General features: G+C 42.0%; 1 protein-coding gene across 6 annotated transcripts; it reads left to right on the top strand.

Annotated features, from left to right (window-relative positions):
• LIMA1 (LIM domain and actin binding 1) lies at window positions 1–27,375 on the top strand. Of its 6 annotated transcripts, none has more exons than XM_074853912.1 (11): window positions 1–67; window positions 3,625–3,760; window positions 6,404–6,449; window positions 8,466–8,924; window positions 14,323–14,431; window positions 15,859–16,019; window positions 18,384–18,491; window positions 20,846–20,903; window positions 21,554–21,669; window positions 24,604–24,737; window positions 25,157–27,375. In XM_074853912.1, exons 2-11 carry the CDS (start codon window positions 3,642–3,644, stop codon window positions 26,160–26,162), a joined length of 2,316 nt encoding a protein of 771 aa, XP_074710013.1. In that variant the 5' UTR covers window positions 1–67; window positions 3,625–3,641; the 3' UTR covers window positions 26,163–27,375. The 6 variants fall into 6 exon arrangements, with proteins under 6 accessions (XP_074710013.1, XP_074710015.1, XP_074710014.1 ...); XM_074853913.1 differs by having other exon boundaries at window positions 15–33; XM_074853914.1 differs by lacking the exon at window positions 18,384–18,491.
• The last annotated feature ends 218 nt before the right edge of the window (window positions 27,376–27,593 follow it).

The raw sequence follows: 27,593 nt of genomic DNA, 5'->3' as shown, positions 1-27,593 counted from the left end.
TCGGAGGTGCAGTCGCCGCCTCAGTCGCGACAGGTGTGTGCGCGGGACCCGCCTCCCGTCGCCGCAGGTGCGTGGGGGGAGAGGGATGGAGGGGGAGGGCCGGGCCTCCGGGCCGGCGCGGGGCGCCCTTCCGCTCAGCGGCCCTGTCAGCGGGGCTGGGGTCGCCGTGGGGCTGCCCGGAGTGGGACCCGCTGCGGGGGGGAGGTTCCGCGGGGCTGCGTCGGTGGCTGGAGCCCATTACCCATCTCCGGGGTGGGCTTGAGCGCGGCCCTCTGGGCTTCTCCCCCCTCCTTGAGCCCGGGAGCGCCCGCGGGGGGCACCGGGGCTCTGCCAGCTCGCCCGGGCTGGGTGCGCCGCCGCTGTGCATCGGGACCCGGGGAGTGCCGCCGCTCGGCCCGGTGCCTCGTCGGGGGTTGGGGGGAGCGGTGCCCTGCTCCGGCGTGCCCCGGCGGCACGGTGGGGGTTGTCGGCGGGAAGAGGGGTTTGAGGGGTGTGGGGGCAGCTCCGTAGGTCCCGAGGTGAGCGGTGCGCGCCCGCTCTCGGCTCCTCGCCGGGGGCGGTTTCGGGTCCTGCGCCGGTGCCCGGGCTACTCCGGGCTAACGAGCTCTGCCGGCAGATGCAGAACTTGAACCACCTGCAGGTCACTCAGTGGCGCTTTGGGGCAAGCGTCTATAAAAAGTTTTTCTTTCAGGACCTTTCGCGGTACTTGGGGTTTTATGCCACAGTTCAACTCTCAGTTTAAGTTATTGGAGGGAGATTTGGTGCGTTACTGCGGCCAAATCACAGCCCTTCCCCTCCTTGACAGCGTGTGCGACTCCAGATTCCCCGTCCCCTCCGCGCTGCCCGCAGTGTAACCTGTCTCCACTGCAACAGGCAGAACGCGATCTCGTTTACATCTTAATACGTACAATAAAGGACTATTTCCTGAAACGACTTGGAAGAAATTATTCAGGAGGAGCAGCAAAAAAAGCACAGAGATGCTTGAACGTGATGAAATTATAAATGTATGGGAAGGTGCTAAGAATGTGGAATGGTGTTAAAAATGTGGGGGCACAAGTTTCAGGGCATCTCAGAGTTCTGTTTTATGTCTTTTCTAGTGACTGAGACTCCAGATATGCTTCTTAACTTTCCATTTGAACATCCTAGCAGTAGGTACTGCCTTTATAATGAGATTTTTGCCAAAACAGGCCTGATTGTCTTAATGCACCTGTGGCTTCAATGGAGAAAATGATCAGAAAATGAAACAAAACCACAAGAGGACAAAGTGCATCCAGCGACAGTGATCACTACAAGCTGCAGTGGAATGCTTGGCCATCAGAACCAGTCTTATTTTCTGAACAATTAAACTAGATCTCGTTTTTTCAGCATTCTGCTGAAACTGTCCTGTGTAAGGTGTGTGTCAATGAGCAGCCTGTTGCCTCTGCCAGGGGAGGCTGCTCGTGAACGCCCCGCTGCTGTTACCTGGGCAAAACCGACTCTGGTTTGTGAAAGGCGATTTAAACTGCAAAGAGGGGCTTCAGGTGATCTCCTTTTGGCTCCCGATTAGTCATAAAACAAAGTTTAAACTGTAGCATTGCATGGCTGATTCAGACTTCTTTTTTAACAGGGACTGGTATGGTTCAGCAGGAAATTCTATCTATAGTCTCTGCATATGTATTCTGTGACTTTATTATATCTATATGCTAAACGTTTGCTACTGGGCATCAACACCAGGGACTACATCCTGTAATCACAGAAATGCACATTTATTTGCATGTGCAATATGCTTTTTAAAAAGGCAGAAAATTGAACGCTCCTCTGATATTCTAATTAGATCCTTTTTCTTTGTGGGTGATCATTTGTGCAGTTGCAAATGTTGGTAACTATTTTAAACCAGCCAAATGGAGAGCATCCTCCTCCTAGTCCAGTCTGGACAGAAGTTTGCAGGTTAACAGAAGAGGGTAACTTGGTGATGAAAGGTATTTTCAAGAAAGCATGAATTTCAGAAAGTAACTCTGCAGTCTGGGTTTCTCCTGCCAGTTGAAGGGGTGATGGAAGCATTTCAGAGCCCACCCTAAGTGGGAGATGCGAGTCTGAAGCTGCAGTAAGCTGCAACAGGGGATGTAACGTTGAGAAGTAGTTTCAGTGTGTTTCAGCATCACAGCAAAAATAGCATTAACTGTTCTTGTTTGCCACGATAGTTCAACCTGTATGTGTAAAAGCACCATCGAAATCACCATCTTGAAAAAACACCTACTGGCCTGCGTGTCATTCTCTCTGTTACATCAGGTGAATTAAGGAATGTCAGAGAAAGTCCCGTTCTTCCTGACGATATCCCCCAAGACAGCAGCTCATCTGCTGCCTGTTTTATCTCGCCGCAGCGGCAGGGTGCAGCACTGGAGAGGCTCCTCTGGTTCCAGACCAGCTGGGCCCTTCACAGACCCAGGGCTGCCCTCTCAGCGCTGGAGATTGCCCGGACACAACTCGTGGAGTCAGTGACTCTCCGCTTGCTGCAGCTGAATAATTCTGGACTGAGGCGTTACAGAATCCCGAGTCTCTCTCATTTTTCAGCAGTTGCATTATGTGCCCATGAGGATTTCAGAAACACGGTCTTTCCTACATTTGATTGACTGTTTCTATCCAGTTGTCTTAAGGTGCTTCCATTTACAGTGTGACTAGTGGCTGAGCAGCCCTGCACTCAGACGTTCGGAGTTCTGTGACCTAATGGTGCAAATCGGTTAAACTGATGGAAAATATGAGAAGGAGATCAGCCTGCCTGATGTTAGCACTGTAGGATCAGTTAGTGCACTTGCTACAGGCATTGTGTGACATGAGACCAGGGATAAAAGAAAAGAGGAAAAAAGGAAAGGCGTTGCCCTACAAGCTTTATTTTTGTCTTATCAGAGAACTCTTTAAATTAATCTCCCCTCCTTTCCTCCTCCACAAAAGAAAAATAAGTATGTAAAAAAAATCTGATATAGTTTTGTTGGCTTCTATGGTGAAAAGCTGTACAAAATCTCTTCCCGTTTACAGCAGGACAGGGTAGTTAGAACTATTCCTTTAGGAAACTGATAGCTATTGCAACATGAGGTTTACAGCTGCCTCCACGAACAGAAGACTTGTTTCAGCTCACAGAGGAAACGGCTGCTGCGTTAAGAATGAACACCACAAGAGTGAATGAAAAATGTTTGCATAGGAATTACATCCTCTTAGGTTTCATAACTCAAGCCTTCTTACATAAATGCCAGCACATTTGGTTTAGAAACCAGAACAAGAGAGGGCATATTAGGGCTTCCTGGAGCCCCTGTGTGGATAGAAAATACAGAGCTTTGCATTAGCATCCTCTTCAATCACAGCTTGCTTCTTACTCCTGTTCTGGCTTATGGCCTCTCCCTCACCCCTTTTATTGTGGCTCATGTTTTTATGAAGGGCACCGTATCAGTGGCATCTGCAGAGGAAATGATCATTTTAGTCTGATGCTTTTTCTTGAGTCAGTTAATGGACGAGATCCTGGATGCGCGGGACTTAGTGGCACTAGTACGCTGGGAGCACCTGAATGGTGACTTAATATCAAATCACTTTGTGAAACTACTTTTCTGCTCACATAGCTCGTACTGACTGATGCTGTACTTTCTTCCTGAGCAGGTATTTGTGGAGATAAGATGGAGCCTTCCCCATTCAACAGAAGACAATGGACTTCGCAGTCGTTGAAAATCACTGCGAAAGAGCTTTCTCTAGTCAACAAGAATAAGTCATCAGCTCTTGTTGAGAGGTTCTCCAAGTAAGTGCCGTGAGGCTGCTGAACACAAGCTGTGTGTGTAGGTTGACAGCTGGTACCCTGAACAGTGACTGCTTCACTGACAGTTGCTTCGCGTCTTAAAAATAATACAGATCTGTAGGCATTTATGTTTCTGGTTTAATATGTGCTGGACAAAAGTTTTTCTAGTTGCTGACATATATTGTTTTAACAGTCAGAATTATAATACCTTTTTCTGCTGTCAGAAAAGAAAGTAGAATGTTTTCTGTCAAACTACAAATTGCAATTTGTCTTTAAGGGCAAGTATTGGAATGTAGGCGGCTGTCGCCATTAGGGTTTTACTTCATCAGAAACGGTCTTTAATTGCTTAAGCATGAACTACATGGGTTTCTCTGCTAACATGGCATTTCCTGCCTGGGACTATAAAAAGTAGCAGTAATGCGTTATCAGTTAATTGGAGACCAGTTAGAAATGGCAGTGCTGTCAGCTGGTGGTGATAGAGGTACCCCTCTAGGAAGAGCCATCAGTGAATTTCACGGTAGCTGTGTTGTTCACAGATGTCCCCTTCCAGGGGTCTCTCAAAACTTGTGTAGAAAAGGAGTATTACCCTTCCCTTTGAGAGCTGGATGATGGGTTACAGTCAGATCATAAAGTGATATTTTATACACTGGGAAAGCTGAGTGGTGGTAGCCCGTATGTGTTTTCTGGAAAAGCTTTTATTTCCTTAAGGAATTATATAGACTACAGCTTGGATTTTCAATGGGATTTGGGCAACCAGGTTTCCCAGGTTATTGCATTTAATAGTGTTGCAAGGTTTTGGAGTATTTAAATCTTGAGTGTGGGAGAAACTTTATGGCGTCTATAGGGGAAGGCTAATTGCAATCTGGACCGCACACAAACGCAGCTCTGAGTTGCTCTCTAAGTGCTCTGTCCTAGGAGAAGCTGTTTGGTTTGACCGCTCTTGTTAAGGTAATTTATTCACTCATTGGAGCTTGATTACGGAACCTGGTCATTTTGCTAAATGTTGATAATCCTTTGAAAAGGGCTTACTGGAAGTAATCCAAACTGCTATTCATTAATCAATTGGGGTCCCTCTACATAAGCAGTGTCAGTTCCTTGGAAAAACACAGTCCTACTTACTGGCTTTGCCAACGCTGACACTCACAGTGAGGAGCATAATTTTTATAAATTGCTGTTATCTAAATTTTTGTATGTGAAAATATCTTTTTCGTTCCATGTAGTGTTTAGATTATCAGTTTTGTCAGGTCAGAGACATGCGACTTGCAATAGCAGAGACTTAAACAGTGTGCTGTGGTGGGTTCACTTACAGAGCGTGGTCTGGGATGCTTCAGTCCTGGTTTGTTTTCCAGTGTGGTCCGTGACTTTCATCCCCGTGTCTCTCTTTGTTGCTTCTTCCAGTACTGATCTCTCTTCCTCCATAAACTTACTTTCAGCAAGTCTTGTTCAAATTTTGGAACCTTTATAGTGCAGAGACATACGTTAGTATGTTTGCATTGATTAACGAGGGCCATCTACGCTCCTTGAGCAGATTTCAGTCTGTACAATAAATGCAGCTTGCAGAGCAGAAATAATTAAGGGTGTAATTTGTCTACTCTAGTGTAACAAGAGGACAAATCTACATAGGAGCAGACTATTCACAGCAGGGAAAAAAATCAGTTGTTCTAAAGAAAAAACAAGTAATAGAGCAGGTATCTGCACGTTAGAATTTTTTTTCTTAGAAGGAACTGAGCCAGTGATATACATTATTCATTTGATACCAGCAATTATTTGAAGTCTGAAGCTGATGACTGTTATAATATTAGTGTCTCATTTACTGCCTGTAACGTATTCACAGTTGTATCAAAAGCAGAATTCCACAGAGAAGAAAGATAGAAACATCATTTGCCCAAGCAGACGTTGGGTGACGTTTCTTTGAAAGGCAAGCTCTCCTTACAAACGGCAACATTTGTCACATCTGACTAATTTGTGCATTTCAAAAGCAAAGTGCAGTCACCTTGCGCAGTGGGCTGATCAGCGCGGTCTGCGTGCTCCTAGCTGGGGGGGTACTTCTGTGGAGTGGTGTGCAGATTGCTGGGAGTTTTCTATAGCTTCTTAAAGGACTTTGATTCATGATCCAGGGTGGCTTATCTTCAGAGGGCTGTGATTACTGTTTCCACTGCTGGGATGGTTCAGCTGCTCATGAAGCAACTGCTGAATTGGTGCAGTTTACAACCCAGCATAGTAAAATAAACTGGCACTTATGTAGATTTTCTGCCTATGCCAAGCTGTAATTTGTTACGGTTCAGCAGCTGCTGTATAAATAGCCAAGTTATTCCTGCAAGGGGGCACAGCAGACAGCTGGGTGGTGGAAACAATACAGCTATTCCAAGGTAAACTGTCTATATTTGAGGATCAGAGTGCTTAGGTAATCAGAAATATCAATGTAGGTTATTATTGTAAACTGAATGACTTCAAATGTATCTATCACTTTGCATTGTTCTGGTAGTATTTGCTACTATTTTTCCAGCCTCTGGTTTTATTTGATAGGTCTGGGAAGTGCACAGAATCCTTGGTGGGGAAAACAAATCTCAGCTGTCTTCCAGAGCATTCAGTATTCTGGTTAAAAACAGTTTATGTTGTTTTTTTCCTCTTTCCTCTGTCTCGAAGGTATCAGAAAGCAGCTGAAGAAGCCACTGCTGAGAAAAAAAGAAGCGTAAGTATTTATTTCCTAGGCAATAAGCAACAATCTGCAATCAGAACAGATCACCTGCATGCCATGTTTCTGTGACAGTTGATTTCTGGATTATCAAAGTTGCTGCCATGTGTCCTACAGAAAACTTGGCTTAGACATAGTGTTTGCTTTTGACTCATTCCCCCTACTCTTTTCCAGTGTGAATGAAAGAAAATCACATTCCTTGCCCAAAGCTATATGTTGAATCACCAATTCGCTCCTAAGCAAAAGGCAAAATGAGTTAACCACAACACAGGAATATCCACCTCTTTGTTCTTAGCTGTAGGCAGTTGTGTGGTACCTCTTCCTTTCTTAACTAAATTTAAAAGTCTGCTTAAAAGAGGCTGCCAGCCTCTCTGAAATCTAACGTGTATATCTTTGATAGCTGTTCAAAATGCCCTGGATGAGGGGGAGCCGCCCTTTTTGGCTCTGTTACAGCCTCACATTCCCTCCTGTAAACTACATTGCACTTACTGTTCTGGGGTCGGGGACCCTGCCTGAAATACCAGGCACTAAGATTGCAGGTCTTTGTATAAGCAGATCTTCAGTTTAATTTGTATTTTAAAAGACCGGCAATATTTTCAGGATATGCAGGTAAATCTTTGTTAGACCATGCTACCTTGATCTCTTTAATGCTTGGGAAGTCATTCTTTTTCTGTTTGGGATATAGGTGTGATTAAAATAAGCATTCTAAAGATTACTCTCCAGTCTTAAATTTTCTACATTGCTTGTGTGGTGAAGGAGCAGGCAAGTCCCCAGCAAGAGTGACTTGTGTATGAAGTATGCCAGGACTCCATAGGTGTCGGGTCCAGAGGTGTTCCTGAGGAAACCTGCTGCACCGTTTTCAGTCCTTCTGTTACGTTACAACATTTGCCTTATAGCTTTAGTACTTTCTTTTAAATACAGTTAGCAAGCAAGCTGATCTTTTTTGAAGTGCAGGTGGATTCAAGTTAATTTGCAAAGCAGTGTTCAAAATGTGACCAGAAGAGTAATAGGGTGAGAGACTTAAATCCTAATATAGCTGCTAATCCTGTTTAATTCCTGTAAGCCTCGCAGACCTGTTCTACTTGCAATGAGTTTGATACATCGTGGTCTCCATAAGGGAGAGACAGCAAAAACGTGGTGGTGGCAGGTATTAGATTTGAATGAATCAAACGTGGGCTGGTCTGTGGCTCTGGGGAAAGATAACCTGTAAGCAGAACTAGTCTGAAAAGCACTTGAATACGAGGAGTGCTACTGCTCCGTGTATCACCATCTAACTCGCGGGGGTAAGGCAGCCCTTGTGACTGTGTGCATGCATCCTGCCAGAAGCTTTCAGTGTGGTGAGTGAAATAGAAGGGAAATTCCAGCAAATGATCTGGTATTTATAAATGGGAGCAAAAAGACATTTGTTGTTGGTGCTCGGCTTGAGCCTTACACTGTATGGTATAAAATAGTGAAGACAGCTCTCTTATAACTAAAATGCTACTGTTAACTGATGTGTTTCTACTATAACTCCAAAAAAGTAGTGGTTTCTGAAAGCTAATCTGTAGCTTTTTGGAAGGCCTACTAATTGTTGTCTTCTGAACCAGCTGGAAGAGATTGCCACGTTTGGCACACCACCCCTCTCTCTCTCTCTCTCTCGTATGGCTGCTTTTGCTCCTGCTTGCTTGTTCTAGGACTAGAGACCCTTGTTGTGTGGATTTTGGTCCCCTTTCCACCATGTGTGGATTTAAGCCTTTTGTGTGTCATTTAACTCATTAGAGCTTGACTCCCTTTTTCCTTATAAGGCCATCCTGTTTGCTCACTTCCTGCTTTAGCTCCTGACTTTTCTCCCCCCTCCTTCCTTTCCTATCCTGGATGCTTTCTCCATGTGGCACAGTTGTAACTATTCACAGCTGTCTGAAAAAGCAGAGCGCTGAGATCAGTACTGAGCCTTTAACTTCCTTTCGCATAGAAAGGAAGCGCTTTAATGCTTCATCAGGCATATAACTGGAATTAACTTCTTCTCCTTTGTAGAACGCAGAAAATCTGCCCCCTCATTTTAAAAGGGGGAATCTGAGTGTACTAAAGAAGAAGTGGGAGAATTCAGTGCTGGGAGCGGAGCCTCGGAAGGAAACGCTACGAAGCAGCTGTGCTGAGGTTAGGCACAAGGTCGCCAGCCCCGGGCTGGGAGTCGGGAGCAGCCCCGCTTCTCCCGCAGACGAGGAGCAAAGCCCGGGGGCTGGTGCTACGTCTGCCGGCCAGGCCCCCCCGGGCACCCCTGGCCAGCTGCAGGGTCCTGGTGGTGACAGCAGGAAGTTTAAAAGCCACTCGCCGGAGAGTGGTAAAATGGAAAACTGTCTGAGGGAGTCCAGAGAAGTGGAAAAGCCTGAAGCCAGCGAAAGCACGGACTCTTCGGGGAAGATAGAGAAATACAGCGTTCCGCTGAACAAACTCAAGATGATGTTTGAAAAGGGTGAAGCGACTCAGACCAAGGTAAGGATCTGTCCCTTCAAATCTTAACAGAAACGAAACCTCTGCTGCCGCTTGGGCATCAGGAAAAGTCCCCGGAGGGAGTGGCTCCCAACTATTGACTCTGCAAATAATTGTATTCATTGTTTAGTTGAAACATAGTGTCGCTGGTGTTAATAACTTATTTGAGCTATACAAATATGTGCAGAGTGCGGGGAGTTGTGGCTATTTGTGATTGCTCATTGGAGATAGAAAGTGAATTTGCTTGTGCAAGGGGTACAATTTGAGAGCAAAGTAAGTATAGAATGTATTAAGATTTTTTTTTTTAAAGCAAGTTGGGATTGTTTATATCTTGTCTGAAGATTAAGATGAGTTATGTAAACGTGATTTGTGTAAAAAATATGTGTATGTATATATATAAAGAGTAACTGTTTGAAGTGAGCTGAACAATCTCGGGCGGTTGCCGTTGAGATGGAAGTACTGCCAGAGTTAAGAGGTTTTTTTATATACGTATCAGTATGTGAGTCACACATGTGCATATAGAGAGAGATACATAAATATGTACCGTGAAATACTCTCATTTTTTCCTTGCTGTTCTCTCATCTTCATATCTTAACAAATGTTTCTTATCAAAAAAAAATCCTCACGGGGGAAGAATAAGCAGAGATAGCCAGACAAGCTCCTGCCTTCGCTAGTTTTGACTTGCAAATGCACGGGGCTTGCATTTTTCCTACAACTGCTCATGAAATCTGATCCTGCATGTGGACTGCAGACTGTGTGTCCCCGGGGAGAATTGCTTAACTAGAAAATGAGTTGCATATGCGAGTGACTTGCAACAGAGTCCTGAGGCCTTGATGCTGGTGGATTTTCCAGTTTTCTCATAGTTTCCTATACTTCTGACTTTGTTTTAGTGCGGGTGATTTTCTTGCAGTATTGAGTAAAACAAACACATTTTGTACAAAAGTTGTTTAAATAGGTAACAGTTAAGGGCTTCAGAGAAGCACCTCCGCATATTAAAGTGACTTTTGGGTCTGTATATAGTAATTTCACAACTTAGATTTTTGTAGTCTTTGTCACTATGTGAGAGCTGCCCGTGCTATCACGTCCACTGCGAGGGCGGGCTCTGGAGGGTGATCTCCTGATAGCAATTCTCTGAACTCTTGTGTAGGATTAATCAGTCAGGATTCCACAGGAAAGTACCGTTTTGCAGATGGGCTTCAAGTAACTTTATCTTAGCCTGGGGAATAAATTGTTTCAGAGCTGACTGAATCTGGAACTGGTATTTCTGTCAAGCTTAGTAATTCAAATATTGTTGAAAACTGATTGAACACAGTAAATACCATACAGTAGGTATGAAACTATTCAGGTTAGATTCAAATTAAATTCTTATTCCAAGTTCATCTGGTTACTTTTTAATTTTAGGAGGGAAAAGGCACAAAGTGCTCTAAAGTTTAAGTGTGTGGGGGGGAGGGGGTGTCTTTGTAATTAGAAAGCACTATTGTAAGCTTTCTGGTTCTGGGATTCTATCTGAGGACTGGAGGATGATGTCATGCAGTCACGTACAATGAAGATAAGTTTGGTGCTGTGGGGACACAGATCTTTTTCACTAAGGTAGGAAGCAACTACAGCAATGGTGTAAGTTTGGCTAACGGCAAGCTCCGCAGTTGCCTCTTCCATTGGTGCTTTTCCTGAACTCTGTCCATTGATCAACCTCTGGTTTAAGTGCAAGCAAGACTTCATAGAGTCATTTAGTTTGGAAAAGACCTTTAAGATCATCGAGTCCATCTGTAAATTCAGCTGAGAGATGGCAATTTTCCTTGGTATTTACTTAAGTCTTAAGGTGTAAGTGCTGTCAGAGCTTTGCAGCCAAAACATCTGTATAAACTAAGTAGCAACATGGCTGTAACTTCATGGCAGTAAAGATAAACCAACTTGCCTGGTTGCTGGGCAAGTCTGTGGCAAGAATCCAGATTAGAGCCTGGATTTCCTGACTCAATCACCCACTCTAAACAAAGCTATTCTCATTTTCAGGGTTATAAGCAAAACCTCCTAGTTTATGCATTTATTCATTCAGATCTTGCTCTGTCTTCTGCAATTTAGATACAAGGCAAATCTTTTTTATTGCATCTTCATGGAAAAAAATGCTCTAAGCATGTTAGATGCAGGCATGTTGGTCTAGATTAGTTCAGCACTAAGCAAAGAGTGAGCATCAGGTCTTTTATCAATTTTAAAGAATTCTTCCTGCAAGTGATAGAGAAAACATACGTGAGGAAGATCAGAAGAAAAGAAGGAGCAAGCAGATCTGCGATGCTTCCTGAAAAGTTGTCTCCAAATTGGTGTGTGTTTTTTCTTTAAGGCAAAAACTTACAGTCTTGTGTAGCTAACCTTATGTGCGGGGTCACATCCGACACATTTAGTATATAATGAAATGGGTGTAACTTTTATTTGGTCTTTTGCGCAACAGCTCTTTGTGCCCCAGGTAAAATGCTGTTAACTCTGTATGTGGTACCTCTGTGCTCACCTCTCTTGTCTTAGAACCAGACGTGAGGCTTTCCAGTTGTGAGGAGTATTTTATCTCACTTTGCAAGTAGCAGAAGCTGTGGCATGGGGATTGTGGCCCAGCCAGGACTGTAAAGGGAACTGAGTGGCAGATGCCTAAGGTTGGGAGTCAGAGATTCCTTCATGCCAAAGGTGTTACCTTTCCAGAGCCATCCTCACCCTAATGACAGTCTATTGATTGCAATGGGGAAAGTCTCTCATCTTCCCTTTGTTAAACTTTTTTTTCCTATTACTCTGCTTTTTTTCCCCACAATATCAAACTGTTGATACAAAATTTACACAACATTGACTTTATATTTGTAGGTTTTAGAACTAAAATGTGTACAATAATATCTCTGAACTCTTAACTAAAGCTTTTGTATTTTGGTGTTTTGGATTTTTACTCTCAAGACCTAGGCCAATTGTGTTGTACAACTTCCATACAGCAAGGTCCTTCAGGTGAAATCATAGTACCTGTAGACGTCTGAGGTGGCAAAGAGGACAGGAGGAGAGGAGCTGGCAGGACTGCAGAGGCGATTCAGTTGACAGTTGGAGTACTCATTAACTCGGTCTGGTTAGCTGGTCATGAGGTGGCTGCCTCTGATAATTGAACTTTTCTGCTGCCACCAACGTGGCCCAGTGGGGGGAAAGCTCTTTGCTCTGACGTCAGAACTCATCAACCCTCATGAAGGTCCTACAGAGTCAAGCAACAGAGTCTGTTTCTGATGAATATTGAATCCTTCACTGCTGCTAAAAATATGGAGGTTTTTGCTTGCTTGAAAGAAAACAATGATTTTGTGCATCTGTCTAGATAAGGTGCTGGACCCTGATTCAGATTCTTGTTGGTGCGTACTGACTGAATGCTTGTCATAAATGTTTGACAACATGCTGGCCCTTTGCCAACTCTTATTTAGAGGTTTAATTTGTTTAATAATTAATTTCAGTGACAATTGAGAATTCTTTGTCTTTTCAATATGAGGGCAAGATGTTATTGAGAAAGACTACAGTGACAATAAATGGAAATGAGATTCTGGAACAAAGGAGAATAAGAAGAGGCAGCCCGAACAAGTTTCCAATCTTTATTTCTAACTGTCTTTTTCTCCTGAAAAGTGCTGATGGCTTCTTTCAGTGAGGTCAGAATCCCAGATGCTGGATCTAAATTACTTGAATTAAGACCTTTGTTTCCTAGTAGTGAAAACTTCCTTATGCACCCTGGCAGTTAAACTTTCCCTGTGTCTATATTGCAAACTTGTTTCTTCATTTGTAGCTTTGTTGCTCCTGCTGTGTGCAAGAAAAAGTGTGTGGTGCCATGTTATTAAAAAAACCCCAAAAAACCCCAAAGCCAGGGCAGCAGTAAAATAGTCAGGGGTTTCAAGTGGGCTAATAAACATGTTTTCTGCATCCTCAAAGGATGGTGTCTTCAAGAGTATTCTGCCTATAATGATCTTCTCTGTGTGCCAGTCAAAAGCTAGACCTCTTGAATAACAAATTTGTGAGTTGTAAGAACTTCAGACTTGCGGGCTCAAGGTGACATTACAGCGGACGTAGGCTGCATAAGAATCATCTAAGGATAGTTGGCACAGAACGAGGAATCCGCAAGTCCTTACAAGTGTGCAGACACTCCCAAACTGAACCTATCAACACACTCCATGGAAGGAAAAGACTTGTCATAGCTAAGCTCTTTTCCAGTAAGAAAAGTTACCAAAGTCTTAAACCACAGAAATAGAAAATATTTCCCAGGCTAATGGAAAAAGAGGTTTTCCAGCTGCATTTTCCTTTCCTGGTAAAGTTGCTGTTTTGTATGCCAAAGCAGCCTGATTCTTTACAGTGATTATCTTACAGCACAGTTCTGTTAAAATAAAACTTTGGAATTTCCTTCAGTTTGGTGACCAGCAAATAAGAAACTTGTTGGGGGTTGGGTGGGGGGGAATGTGTGGTTGGAGCATCTTGCCAAACCTGCCTTTTTCCCTACATTAGCCTCAATCTTCATTTCCAACTGGCTCTGTGATTTAACTCTTCCTAGGGAGGGAACAAAGATCTATCACCTTCTAGTATTTTATAGGCTGACTTTCAGCTGTGAAAACATCCCATCTTGATGCAGTCAAATTAAACTCCGCACTTCATGAGCATTTGTCAAAGCTGCTGACATTTCTTTTCACAATTTCTTTTACTGAGCATTAGATTTTTTTGGGGAGTTGGTCTCAACAAATGAGTATCAAATCTGATTCAGGCAGAGCATCTGTGTACTAGTGCTACAAAACACCCTGTCCAGCACTGCAGCTTTGCAGATAGTGATTATCCTGGATATCTGAGAATATTTATCTCTAGCACTCCCCTGCTTAAGCTTCAGCCTTATCAGACCTAATTAGGGAATTATTTGGTACCAAATGCATGAGCTATCCAAATCAAAACAAGTAGCTTTAGATAACTTTTATTACAATAATATTTATTATTCTTTCTGTTACTGAAAATGAATGCAGATTTTTGATAGCTCGCTCCTTTCATCCTTTTTCTGATTTTTAAATCTTCATAAAATGACCTTGAACATTAGCTTCAAAAGAAATTGTATGAAATACAAAACTTCAGTCTAGATTTTTGCATTTGCAGTGGTAAATGTCTAAAAATCTGATCTTTGTGGTTCTCTGACTTTTCAACAAAGATAACTCGTAAAGGAGCATCTACTGACCTCTTCAAGAAAGTGCTTTCCAGGTGATAGAGGGTCAGGTATTCTGTGATCAAACTTTATATTGGTTAAATAAGATGTCACCTGCTAGACTTGTTTATTCCAGTAAAGCAGATTTGCTAGTGACACCTGTGCATCTTAAAGGATTATACGCAACAATCTTTGTCCAGGCAGCTGATAGGTGGGTCTTGTCTCTAACAGGTCGCTAGAGACCAGAGGAAGACAGCAGTCGGTAGGAGGGTTTCTGAAAACAGCCTCTCTTCGGAGGACTTTGATGTTGGCCAAGGAGAGAAGAGCCATAATACATCAGGTCAGTAAACCTCATGGTTTGTGTTTTGTTTTGATTTGGGTTTTTTTTTTTTTTAGTTTAAAAAATAAAACTACTTTATACAATACAATGGAAATAACTTTTGCCTTTCAGAAATGGAGGGAGTGCAGCCATCTTCCATCTGTAAAGTCCATGAGAGCATCGCATTTAATGAATTAAGTCTTGCTGTGAATTTTAAACCATTATACCCTTAAGCATGGGAAACCAAGGCACAGGAGATAACTAGCAAGATAACGAACAGAACCCACTTTTTCCCTGTGTCTTAATCCTAGGACAATCCTATAACTATTTTAATAGTCTAACTAATTTAGAAAGTAGTGCCAGACAGACAGGACAATATGCCTTCTTCCTCCTTGCTTTCATTCCCATCCCTCCCATCTTGTCCAGACAGGGGTGACTACCGCTAGCCTTATGACCCGAGCAAAATTATGTATTTCTCATATGTTTGGAGACTCTTTTCTAACAAAGCTTTTATAGTCTTTTGTGTTTTCAGCCTATGGCTATTATATCTCACTACTTAGTGATGCATATTGTGTCCTTATTTGAGCAATATTGGACAGAATGGCAAGAACTACTTAGATTTGTTTATTGTCCCCAAAAGGGACCTTAATGATTCATACAACTTTTTAGGCATTCAAGGCCACTAGCTAGGGAAAGGTCATTTTTTTAATCATTCTTTGTTGAACAATTAAGCTATTACTGAAGACCTGACTGTTATACAAGGAAGTCAGATAGCAGAGCAGTCACAGGAGCTGGCTTTTTGAACCTACTTGGCTAACATCTGATGATGATGAAGGATGGATGGCAAGTAATGGGGCATAGTTCTGAGAGTCAGGAGATCTGCACCTGAGCAAAGACTTAAGCTCCCAAATGTTTCTTTCCTCTTGAGGTAAAAACAGATGTTTCAAATGATCCTGCGAAACTAAACTGAATTATTTCATGTTTGTTCTTGAGATCCTCATCTGTAACATGTCACATGATAAGTTATTTTCATGGAGAGGGTAGAAATGGCAGGTGAGGCTTCCTTCCTCGTTTCCCTAGTTTTCCCCAAAAGCCTCTGACAACTCTTTCACTACAGGAATGATGTGTATTTTCGTTTAGCCGCTGCAGCAGCTGCCTTCATTTGACAATAACAGCAAAACAATCATCAGTGTTAAAACTTTGCTCTCACTACTTCTGAGACCACTGGCTGGACACTGCATCTGGTGAATACGCTACTTCTGAAATGAGCTGGATTAATTATGAGACTTGAAGCTTAAACCTCTGACTGAAGCATTTCTGTGCTCTTCATATGTGGAATTTCTGTGGTCTTGGGAGTGGTGAAGGGATGTGACTTGTAAATCTTTCTATAGACAGGTCTACTGGTGTTCCTGAAAGTTACCCTTTATTCATTTAGCTCTTTTTTGCAGGGCATCTTGTAGATACTAGTCCAGCACTCAGCCCGGATAAGGCAGAGACCAAGAAAAGCCTGGAGATGCCTCGTTTAACAGAAACTTCAATAAAGGATAGGCTGGCGAAGTATCAGGCAGCTGTGTCCAAGCAGGGCAGTTCCACAGCCCTCATTACCATGGTAAGTCTGTTCTTTGGCTTGTGTAGAAGTAAAGTTTTGTCCTGACCTGAAACTGGAAAGAAGATCTTACGGAAACCAGGCTTTTTGAAGATAATGCCATCTTCTTTTGAACATAACTTTGGGGCCATAGGAGTCATTTCTAATGAAGAGTTCCCTCTACGTACTGTAGGAAGAAATAAGTATTTGCATCTTCCTGGAATAATCTTGAAAGTCTTCTAAGGAATTAATTGATGGTGCCCTGACTGAGGTCCTTCTGGAACACAACTGACATCCTTTTTCTTTCTGCATGTCTGTAGCTCTTTCCATGTTTGTTGTTGGTTTGGTTTTGTTTTTTAAAAAAAACAAACTCAATTGTGTATTGTACGTTAGCTATAATCTAGGGGAAACTGAGGCACAGTAAGATGGAGCGACTCTCAATGTCACACAGTGCACAGAACCTGGATCTCTTGGCCTGCAGCTTTGGGATCTCCAGTCAGTTTTCCTCCCTTTTGCTTTTCACCTCCCTTCAAGTCTTCTCACCCATTATCTGAATCCAATTAGACTCTTGCAGTGAATGAGCCTGTGCCAATTTTGCAGATATTTGATCAGGAAATGAACAATTAATGAATCAGGGTAAAGTATTACAGCTGAAGAGATTGCAAGAATCTAAGCTTTTGTTAAAAAGTGCCTAAGTACATTTGCTGGAACTGTCTGATACTTTTGCTTAATGATGGGAACTTTTATTGCTTAAATATGACTTTTATTAACCAGAGTAATAAATTTTAAGAGGATCAGGCTTTTTAAGTTAGGAAACTTGCACTGGAAAGAAAAGCCAAAAATGATAGTTCTAAGCTTTTATCTTTGTAGAGAGGCAAAAGTCTCTACCCAGCTGAAATGATTTCTGAATTTCATAGGCAGTGTGGGTCTAATTCTCCAACCCTTGGGAGGAAAGTCCTGTAAACTTCACTGCATGAACGGAAAGTAATTGCAGCCAGTGCAACAAATCTGATTAACTGCTAATTGCTGATTTCTGCATCCTGGTTCTCGCCTGGATTCAGTTTGCCAGATTGCCTTTTCCAGTTTGTGGCTCAGAGTTGGTAGCTGATCCACTAAATTATGCCCTAATGGCAAGAGATTTACCATAGATGTCTCCCGAGACTCTCGTTTGCAAATCCCCAGGGCTATCAGTTTGAGTGTCAGTCCGGCCTGATGCTCTTAGCATGTCCCATTTGGCAGCATCTCTTTGATTTTGGCCTGGCACATTGACAAGGGCAGCACATAAGATGGAGCAAACAACGGTTTCTGAGGCCAATGTTTGCAGTACTTCTGTGTTCCAATAGCAGCCGTAACTCTTGGATATTCTCCTTCCCTGCTGACAAAGCAACTGGGGCTCTTTTGATATGGTAGTGTGGTATTTGTACTTCCCTTCTCTTAAAATGTGTCACATCTGTGCTACAAAGGAAAGCCATAATCTTGCCTGGGAACAACTATTTTGAGGGCATTGTGGTGTAATTAGGTCTGGATTAAAACTGATAGACACTTTTACAGTTGGTTAGAGTAAGGCTGGGAAGGAATTGCTTCTGTGCATTGTAAGTGATAGGGGAAGGGGCGGGAGAGGTGACAGGCAGCATATTTACAGATCTGTACATTAAAATTCTAACACTCAATTACCTACCTATTAGAGGTGGTTGGTTTTGTGCAGACTTGTTTACAAAATCCAGTAAGATGCTGGTGTGGACATTTGGCTGTTTCTCTTTCATGTTACAGAGAAGATGCCTTGTGAAAGGCTCGAGTCTTTCTCTAATTATCTTGTATCTCGTGGCAATGAAAGAAACACGAGGTTTCACTGGATTTTTTATTTTTTTTTAAGATTGAAAGATTCTTTTGTGAGAATCTGAGGTCAGTTTGTCAAGCGCAAAAATCTCAGTAAATAACAGAATTAGGTTTTTGACTAGTACTGAAGCAAGGGTAGGATTTGCTTTTATGTCACATTGTGTTTTTCAGTTGCACAGTGCTCTAGGTAGTGCTTGTCTTGAAATACTTGTAATCTCAAATGAAAAGTTAACATTTCTGAAAAAGGAGGATGTGGATTTAGCCTGGGAAATGAGAGTTGATTTTAAACAAGAATCTGAAAGTAGAGAAAAGGGGTTGTTCAGAAAAATACTGGCATTATCTCCACATAGTATAGTAAAATTCTACAGCCTCATCTTTTTTCTTCATGAGAATGTATCACTTACCAAGTTTGTATAGATTTTTGTGCCCATTCCTTTAATTATCACTATATATACTAGGAAAACAGCTTAAAAAAGATTTAAAGAAAAACAGAAAGTAAGTACTTTCCTAGGGGAAAAGAACCTGTCAACTTTCAAGTGCTTTATTCTATAGAATGAGATTCAAGCCAGTGAAAGTGAAGTCAAGAATTACAAATCTGAGCAGAAGGAGAATATGCCACCAAGTCTTGAGGACTCCATTTCCTATCAGGATGGGGAGAAGGTAAGATGCTCATGCTGGTGAAGATCAAGGACTTCACTTTAAGTGGAACTAGTTGTAGAAGCACAGCTGATATACTTGTTCCACATGCCATCTAGAAATTGAATATGAGCAGCTGATACAGATTATTTACATGCTGCAGAATCCCTGATTATTTTTTTTTACTATTTTTTAGACTGTATCTGAATTATAAGCTAGTCTCTGTGAAAGACTTCTAAGCAGCTGTAGAGAATATCTAGAGACAGATATTTTAAGTTGTCTTGGAGAGTTCCCCTGTCTTCTCAGTAATGATATGCCTGTAGTGTGACAGAATCCTTCAACGTCATACTTAAGTATTTTCTGATGGCTTCAGTAGCTGACGAGGGCTGAAACCTCTGATGGTGGTGTGGGGGGTCTTTTGTTCTGTTCTTTTTACTCTGTCATTAATTTTTGATGACTATGATGAAGCCACCTAAACTTTTTTGTATCACATTCCCTAACTGTAAAAAGATGATTCACAGCTAGGTATTTGTTTTGTTTGTGTGTGGTTTTGGGGGGGTTTTGTTGGTTTGGTTTTTTGTTTTTTTTAAATAAAACAAAAAAAAGAAACCACACCAGGAGGGGGAAAAAAAAAAAGAGAAGACTTTCATGACACAAATAAAAGGAATTTGTCACTGTTTCTTCTGCATTTAGTGGCTAAATTTTGATTAAGGTAACTGAGAATGCCAGTTTGGGTTTGTTCCTGGTTTTGAGCTTCAGCTGTAAATTGAGACTAAATTACTCCGTGAATTAGAGATAATAAAGCACACTCAAGCATTTGTATACTAAACTGGGGACAGCAGACAGGATAAAAGTAGCTGAATAATAATTGGGGTACTGTGTATCCCAGCCATTCTGAACACGTGGCAGCCTAATGCCAGGAGGGCTTTTTAGAGCTTTCCAGCCTTCCTTGGGCAAGGGGCCAAATTGCTGCTTTCAGCTGTTCCTCACTGACAGCTGAGCAGCTTCATGTTCAACTGGTCGAGGCTGCTTTTTGCTAAAAGGTGAGTTAATTAAAACAACACTTGTTAAATCAGAATACTTCCCTGTTGTTGAATGGAAGATTTAAAGAAAATTTCTTGTATTCAGCTGTAATTGTGTTGAGGTGTCCAGGTGCAATAAAGATATAGAATAGAACCCTGTTTGAGAGCCAGGATTGCCCTTTTGAAATGACATGATGAACTTTGGAAATAAGCCTAATTAAAACTAGTACTAAATGTCAGAAATGGGAATCCTCTGGCAAAAAGGAAATAAAAGAAACTTGCTAACCTTTCTCTGTCATTTTTCACACTGAATCTGTGAAAAAATTTAGTAGCCAGGCATGTGTGACTTTAACAGCCACAGAACCCGCTGATGCACCTCCCAGTGTACTAGTGTTATAGTTATTTTTTCAGTAGACCAGAGTATGTTAACATATTAACATAACTTGCTTCCTCAAATGTCATTAATATGCAAACTTCAGTTGCTTGCAATGGACCTTTCCATCATTAAAATGAATTAGTGATGATTTGCAGTTAATCTTGTTAAAATACTTTAGTTTCTCAGTGTAGCTACTTACAATTATTTGATTTAATAGCAATAGTGCCAAGTTTAATAAAGAAATACACATCAAGAGCTTTATCTGTAACATGTTTAGTATCTGACACTGGTGTATATCCAACTCTTCTAAAAAGTGGTGGGTTTCTTTTTTAAATATGAATCTGTTTCTGAAGGAGGATGGACAGGATAGGTCCAGGCATGTTTGTCCCAAACTGGGAACAGCAGATTTCTAGTTCTACAAAAGCTTTTTTAAAATTCAGTTGGGTGGTGGGGGTTTTTTTGGGTTTTGTGCTTTTTTCCCTCCTCCAAAAGCACTGTCTTTGCTGGATGTTTAAATGTCATAGATTTGTCAGATGTTGGAGGAAGCCATGAGATTTCCAGTAAATGTGTACTGCTTGGTGTCAAGGGATTTCTAGGTAAGAAAATCTGGGAGGTACATCAGTGAAATCCACAAGGCTTTCTGAAGACAAAGATAGATAAAGGTGTGCAAGCCGCAGGTGTTTGGGAAAAGAAAAATGTGGTATTTGTGGTGTGAACAGTATGGCGGATGAGCTGAATTTTGCAAGAGCTGTACAATTATGAGGATGTCTACCTTGTAGCAAGGGCTAACGTTCTTGGCAGTCAGCGGGACTCTGCCTTGTGCCTTACAAAACAAAAAGTAGCTTCGTGTGCACCTCAGAGCGGCCGGTCTCTTCCCGTTCAAGCTCTTAGAGTGTCAAACTGCCTGTTGTGTTACTCAGGCTGTGATTATTCAGACTTCAGGAGGTCAAAGGTGCTCATTGTCTAATACTCTCTTTCAGGTTTCTGTAGGTGAGAACAGCTTGTCCTTCCACTCTGGCCTTCTAGAGGATGGCAGCGGTAAGCGCTTGTTCTCCTGCCTCAGCAAGAGTAAAGCACGTGGCTGAGGGAAAGCACTAACTCTGCCCACTTGTGTGTAGGATGTTTAAGTTCAGTCCTGTCAAATGATGAACGTGACCCAATAAAAACTTGTCTCGTACTAAAAATCTGTCCTGTGCCTAACTCAAGCTTTATAACAATTTCTGTAACTCTTGTTTGCGCCAGTTGAACACGTTTTAAGTGTAGCTTCCTCGCCATTTGGACTTAAACTAATAGCTCTGGCAACTACTACATCAGTTAATAGGCTGAACTACTTATTGATGCAGGACAATTACCAAGTGGCTTTGGTGTTGTCCAGGGATAGACAAGTTCCTATTTAGTAAAGTGTGTAAGCACATTCTCCTGTTGCCTTAGCTTTACACCTCAATTCAAGCCCCTACATGAGCAGATCCCCGTATATTAGTTTCCTTTACATACCAACTTACGTTTCCTGGGTAAATCAGAAAAGTAGAATGATCGTGTTTAAATATCTAGATACAAAGGTTTAATAGCAGACGTTCAAGAAAAAAATGTGTTAGCCCTTAGCTGGTAGGATTGCTGTTGGGTGTTATGAGCTTTCCATGGTTTTAAAGTTACTGTAATTGCCTTTTCTTCTTCCTCTGCTCCCTTAGCTGGACAAAACTTGGAGAACGAGACAGAAGTTCAGAAACCTGTCAGCACAAAGCAGCAAAACTTTGGTTCTAAACCAGCTGGCCAGACAGATGCATCTCTGCCAAAAGCAGTGAAGGTAAAGCAGCTATTTAGTCTCAAACACTGGCAACGGTTAAAACCATCCAACTTCTCTTTAATACTGAAAACCTTATGCAACCAATGGGGTCGCAAAGGGTCTGGCAGTAACTGTAGCAATATCTGATCCGTCTTCCATCAGACTGTGTTCATGAGGGAACTTTAATTCAGAATGGAAAAGCATCTCAAAACTGTCAGTTTTTCTTCAAAGACTACATTTGAGTTGCTTTCTGGGAGTTGCCCTGCTGCTGTTGCTACAGCATGCCCCCACGACAGGGGCAGGTTCTCCTCAGTGTGGGAAAAGGGGTTTGAGCAGAGGATTGTACCAGGGCTTGTCTGTGCCTCCTGTAGAGTCAGTGTTCCTAGAGACTGGTGCTGACATCCTGATACTCATCTCGGAGCCTTCAGTAGGCTGGGACTTGCCTTTCCACCCTCCTCTTCCAGCTGTTCCCAAGGTAACTGCAATTGGTAGCAACTTTATAGTAAAGGGCACTGTGGTGACTGACTCCACAAAGATTGAGTTTGGCATTCTGAGTAACAAGTCTTTAATGTTACATTTTCTTTAGCGAGAGCTATAAAGCAGATGGAGAACTTCTTGGATAGGAATGTATTTGCTAATCTTATTAGACACGCAAACGGCAGTGCTGAATATTTTGATCACACTGTACTTTCTTGTCACGTGTGCTGTCTGGAGTTAGGATGCCTATTCCCTGGGCTGCCACAAACTTCCTGGCTCACTCCTGAGGAAACAACTGTGCTTTTGTTGTTTTCCCCATCTTTGAGAGGAACAGCACTGACCTCACGAAGACCAGTGAGCTGTGGCTTCCTAGTGTTCTGGAGTATAAATGCCAGTATGTGAAATTAGAGCTGCCTATAACAGTTTTGTAATCTCAGTCATTACGGCATACAAGATACACACAACCTGTGTGTCTTGGTCCTCTGTGCTATCTCTTTATATTATTAGAACCATTTTAGTCCTCTACCCTGTTACCGCTTTAGATGCTGCACTGCCGAGATAGAAACCCAGATGCTGTTTATTCATGTAAGGTTCCTATTTGTCTCTTCCAGCTTCTGTTTCCTGTTCTTGGTTCCTAACCTCTACTCCTGCCTTCTGCTTCCCTCCTAACGTGAGCTCAACTCTCAGCTTTCTCTCCAGTTTTCTTGTCTTTATTGGGCCTCACGTCCCTCCTGTAGCTCCTATTTGTAGTGTGCCTGGAAAGGAATTTCTTTCTCTTCACGCCCCAAAACGCCTCTCCATCAGACATAGGGCTCATTGTTATACAAGTAAGTTCCTCTTCTTAGGTAGGGATGTGCATTGCAGAAGCACGTGCCAGCACCATCATGTCATCTTGCAAAACTAAGCTTGCTCCCTGTGGCAAGCGTGGAGGATTAGATTTTTGTTTGCATTGGTAAATTCTCATTCTTTGAGATTTCATTTATTGACTCAAAATTCAGAATTTATACGCAGTTTTGGCAGCACGTAGAAAATGTGGAATTTTTTTTCGAAAGGAACTCTGAAATTTTGTTGATCAAGCTGTCATCATAATTAGAACTTTAATCTACTATAACCTCAAGCAATACCTTAAAAAAATTGAAATACCTATTAAACTGGAATTAAATTGGCAGCAAACTTTATGGTTGTGACAAACCGACCTCAGCTGGCTCTGTCTTCAGCAATCTGTCCCTCATGTATTGTAACTTTCATTGCTTAACCATTGTTTCTAGTGTGTTATAAATAAATTGCTGTAATTATGTCTTCCTGTGACCTTCCTGTTTTTTCTTTAGCCTTCATATTTTTCCTTAAAGTTTTTTAGTAAGTTTGTAACAGGTAATTCTTTGTCAAAGAAAAGCTACAATATCAATGTGTCTATGCAGACCCATGGTATGGAGCTTTGGCACTCTTTTACCCTGCTGCTAAATAGTTGTAATCAACATGCAGCCTGAGACTGCCAATTTTTCAACTGTTAGTTATTCAATTTTTCCTTTAAAGTGTCTTCCCTATTGGCCAGCCTTAATAGATTCCAAGAAGTGAATGGCATCAAGTGACCTTTTTTCATGGACAATGTGCTTGCTTCCTTGATGCTGCTAGAAAACAAAATCTGAAATCGTTGCCATACAGCACAGCAGTGACACTTGACTCCTTAGTGTTTAAGTTTACCCTTGCACTAATCTCTCAGGAAATTCTCTTAGTGAGCACATAAACAATTTTAGCTGTTTAACCTCAAAGCCCTGCTCACTTTAAGTCTTGAACAAGTTTGAGGGCTGCGTGTCCTGAAACCCGAGTATAGTTTCTTCACTATAGAACTGGAATTGCTTACAAATGAAGTCAGAAGTGTTTCCTGCTGCCTGCATCTGCGCTGAGACTATTTCCTCCTCTTTTAGAGAGGAGAGCAGTTAGCAAAAGAGGATCATTTCAAACCGTTGAGCAGGCTGTTCCACTCCTTTGCCCTCCCACCCGTTACCTTTTATTTTAAGGTTATTTCAGCTCTTTTTCTGCACTATCTTTTTTATTTTGGTGTCATACTGACTGTAATCTACCTGCATGTTTCTTCATCGTTTGGCTATCAAGAAAAAATGAGGTTACAGGAATAGATTGGACAGCTTTTGGGGAACTGGCTCAGTCAAAGTTATAGCTGAGTTCTAGTATTTTCATTGTTTCTTGTCAGCCATTGCTCAACTTGTGATGCTTCAGCTGTGGAATTCACTGGGGCAAAATCCTGGCTACCTGTCAAGCCACAGCAATCCTGGGGGCCTGCCATAGCCTCTTCCTCACTCATTGCCCACCAGAACCCACTCGACCATAATTAGCATTGAGTTGCAGAAAGTGAATCGCTGCAGTTTTTCTGAGAACTCTGGAAGCTGTGCATGAACCCAAGCCAAGTCCCCTAGCAGTTGATTCATTTTCCAGTTAACAAGCTTTCTCTTCTTCCCATAGAAATTTCAGTTGCCAATGAAGGAAACCTGCGTTGGGTGTCAGAAGACTGTGTACCCGATGGAAAGGCTCTTTGCCAACCAGCAGGTGTTTCACATCAGCTGTTTCCGCTGTTCCTATTGCAACAGTAAACTCAGGTAAACACACCGCTGCTTTTGGCTGCTGTCTGGGAAGTGTAGCTTTCCTCTCCAGCAGCTCACTAAGATGCTGTTTGGGCTTAGCTGAGCTGAAGGCAACCACAATCCAGCACATTGGAGAGGAGCGTAGGAGTGATAATACAGTCCTAGTTCTGCCAGTGGCTTTTGCACTTGATGCAGTCTATTTTTAAACTCTTAATGTAATTTTATGTGGGGGAAAATATAACGTTCAACTTTGTAAAGAACTTCTGACGTTTGAAAAGAGGGCCATACAAACTCATGAAAGCTGTAAACTTGTCTCTTCCAAACATGTTGGAAGACCAAAACTGAATCTCTTCAGTGACATAACTAAAATACACAGCCGTCTGGGTGGCTGACTCACAGAACGCTAACATTTGACTTGGTATTTTCCTGAACAGTCTTGGGACATATGCATCTCTGCGTGGGAATATTTACTGCAAGCCCCACTTCAACCAGCTCTTCAAATCTAAGGGCAATTATGATGAAGGCTTTGGACACAAACAGCATAAGGAATTATGGGCAGGCAAAACTGAATGTGAAGAATCCCTGGAGAAAACTGTCCATGGTGTAAATGCAACCGAAAGTCCACCAAGCCCAGGAGTAGAGGATGCCCCAATTGCTAAAGTAGGAGTTCTGGCAGCAAGTATGGAAGCGAAAGCTTCAGCTTTGCCTGAAAGAGAAGAGAGACCAGCAGAAACAAAGAAGCTCAGGATCGCCTGGCCGCCTCCATCTGACCAAAGTATTCAAGGAAGTGCCTTAGATGAGGGCATCAAAGTATTCAAACCCAAATGGCCCCCGGAAGAAGAGATTTCCAAGCCAGATGTGCCGGAGGATGTGGATCTGGATCTCAAAAAGTTAAGAAGATCTTCCTCGCTGAAGGAAAGAAGTCGTCCCTTTACAGTTGCAGCCTCATTTAGAACAGTATCTGTTAAAGGCCATAAAACAGAGAATTCATCTTCTCCTTCGAAGGCAGAGAGAGACATGTTGAAAAGAAGTGAGGAACTGGAGAGAGAGGTCATGGTAGACAAAAAGCAAAAGGAAAAGAAGGTTGAGAACAGGAACATCCAGAGTGCTGAAGAGAAAAATGTAGAGGAAGAGCGGGAATTGTCTGGTGTCAAAACAGCAGAGCATAACTTTGTAGAAAATGGCCAGGTGAATGCAGAGACAGATGAGGAAGAACACGCTATGGAAGAGCAGGAAATTCCAAATGAAGAATTCCTTGAACCCAATTCCCCTAAACATTCCAGCTTAGCCAATGTCATGACTGCTAAGGAATCATCTCCTAATCAGAATCGCAAATCCCAAGATGTTGGTTTCTGGGAGGGTGAAGATATGGAAGATCTGTCTGTGGAAGAACAGATCAAAAGGAATCGTTACTATGAAGATGATGATGATGAAGAATAAATTGGCCTTTTACTCGAAAACTTGCTGCAAGGTGCTGGGCCTTTTTAAATGGGTGTTTTTAGCTTTAACAAACAGCTGTCCTCCATGAAAGCGATGCTATACTGCACATCGACATTAAGGGAATCCTGTGTACAAGTTATTTCAACTAGAAAAAGACTCTGGAAGCCTGTAAAGAGTCTATCTAGGTGCATGGAAACAAGTGTCTGACTGTGGGATGGCGTCAACAGGTAATCTCTGCCCACAGCCCGAGAACAGAGCTGTTCTGTACTCCTACTGTCTTATCCTTTTTGAGCTTCAGTACGTATTTCACTAACAATTCACAGAATTTCACTGTACTCACAGTGGTGGTGTGAAACAGGCTTTTTGTAATACACTACTTTTACCACTACAAATGCTACTGCAGTGCTTAGGGACCAATTTCAAAGGGACTTTCTGGCCTGCTCTAAAAATGGTAAATTAATGCACTTTAATACATGTGAAGGGCACAACTGGGATTTTTTTTAATAATAAAAACATTAATGTTCGTGCTTAGTATCCAACAGCTAAAGCATTTTAAACTGTGTGCAATGTGATTTTTCTTTCTCAAAACTGCCCATGATCAGTTAGAGACTCCCTACTCTATTTTTCTCTGCGCAACTGGAATGGTGTGCCCATTGCTGGAACATATGTATTTTAGTGCTTATCCAGAAGCTGTGCTGACTGACAGATCTCTTTGAGGATACGTCAACACTTTTGCAGTAGCCTGCAGGGCACTACTTTTGCATCTCATATGCATTTGAAGTGGGTTTTTTTGTTTTGTTTTGTTGTTTTTACTTGGAGTTCATCATCATTCACTTTAAACTGCAGATAATATTTTTAAGGCCTTTTGACAATTTTGCAATCCTACTTGTATCAAGCTGCCATAAATCTTTTTGTTATGGCTGTGAAATTATGCTGCATTGCAAAAACCTCTGGAATAAAACCACCGGAACAGTGAAACTTTCTGATTGCTAGCATTGAAGCTTAGTACATTTTTAAACTTGACTTCATTTATTTTGCAAATAATGAAACCTTGAATGGTGGAAGGAGGATGCCCTTTTATATTAGCTTTTATTTGTACTGTATTCTCATGAGAATTAGCTTTTAACTATACTTGAGGTGTAAAATATTCTGCTTTCTTAACAGTCCTGCTAACGACAAAACCTTCAATAAAGTTCGGTCATTTACATTAAAATTCAAGGCTGAAGACTGGATTCATACTCGTTTCACAAAGAGGCGGCATTTTAAAAAGACCATGGGAACAGATGGGTGAAATACCCGTGTTTTTACTGGAAGCTGGAGAGCAGACAGTGCTTTTTCTGGTGCCACTAGGTGACACTGTGTGTCCACTTTTTTTTTCTGGTTGACAGTCGAATGGGCAGACTGTGCTCTCCTATGCAAGAGCGTGTGGAA

Source organism: Strix uralensis, chromosome 33 (genome assembly GCF_047716275.1).
Source record: "Strix uralensis isolate ZFMK-TIS-50842 chromosome 33, bStrUra1, whole genome shotgun sequence".
NCBI classification, from domain to species: Eukaryota; Metazoa; Chordata; class Aves; order Strigiformes; family Strigidae; genus Strix; species Strix uralensis.
This window is presented reverse-complemented; position numbering and strand designations above follow the sequence as displayed.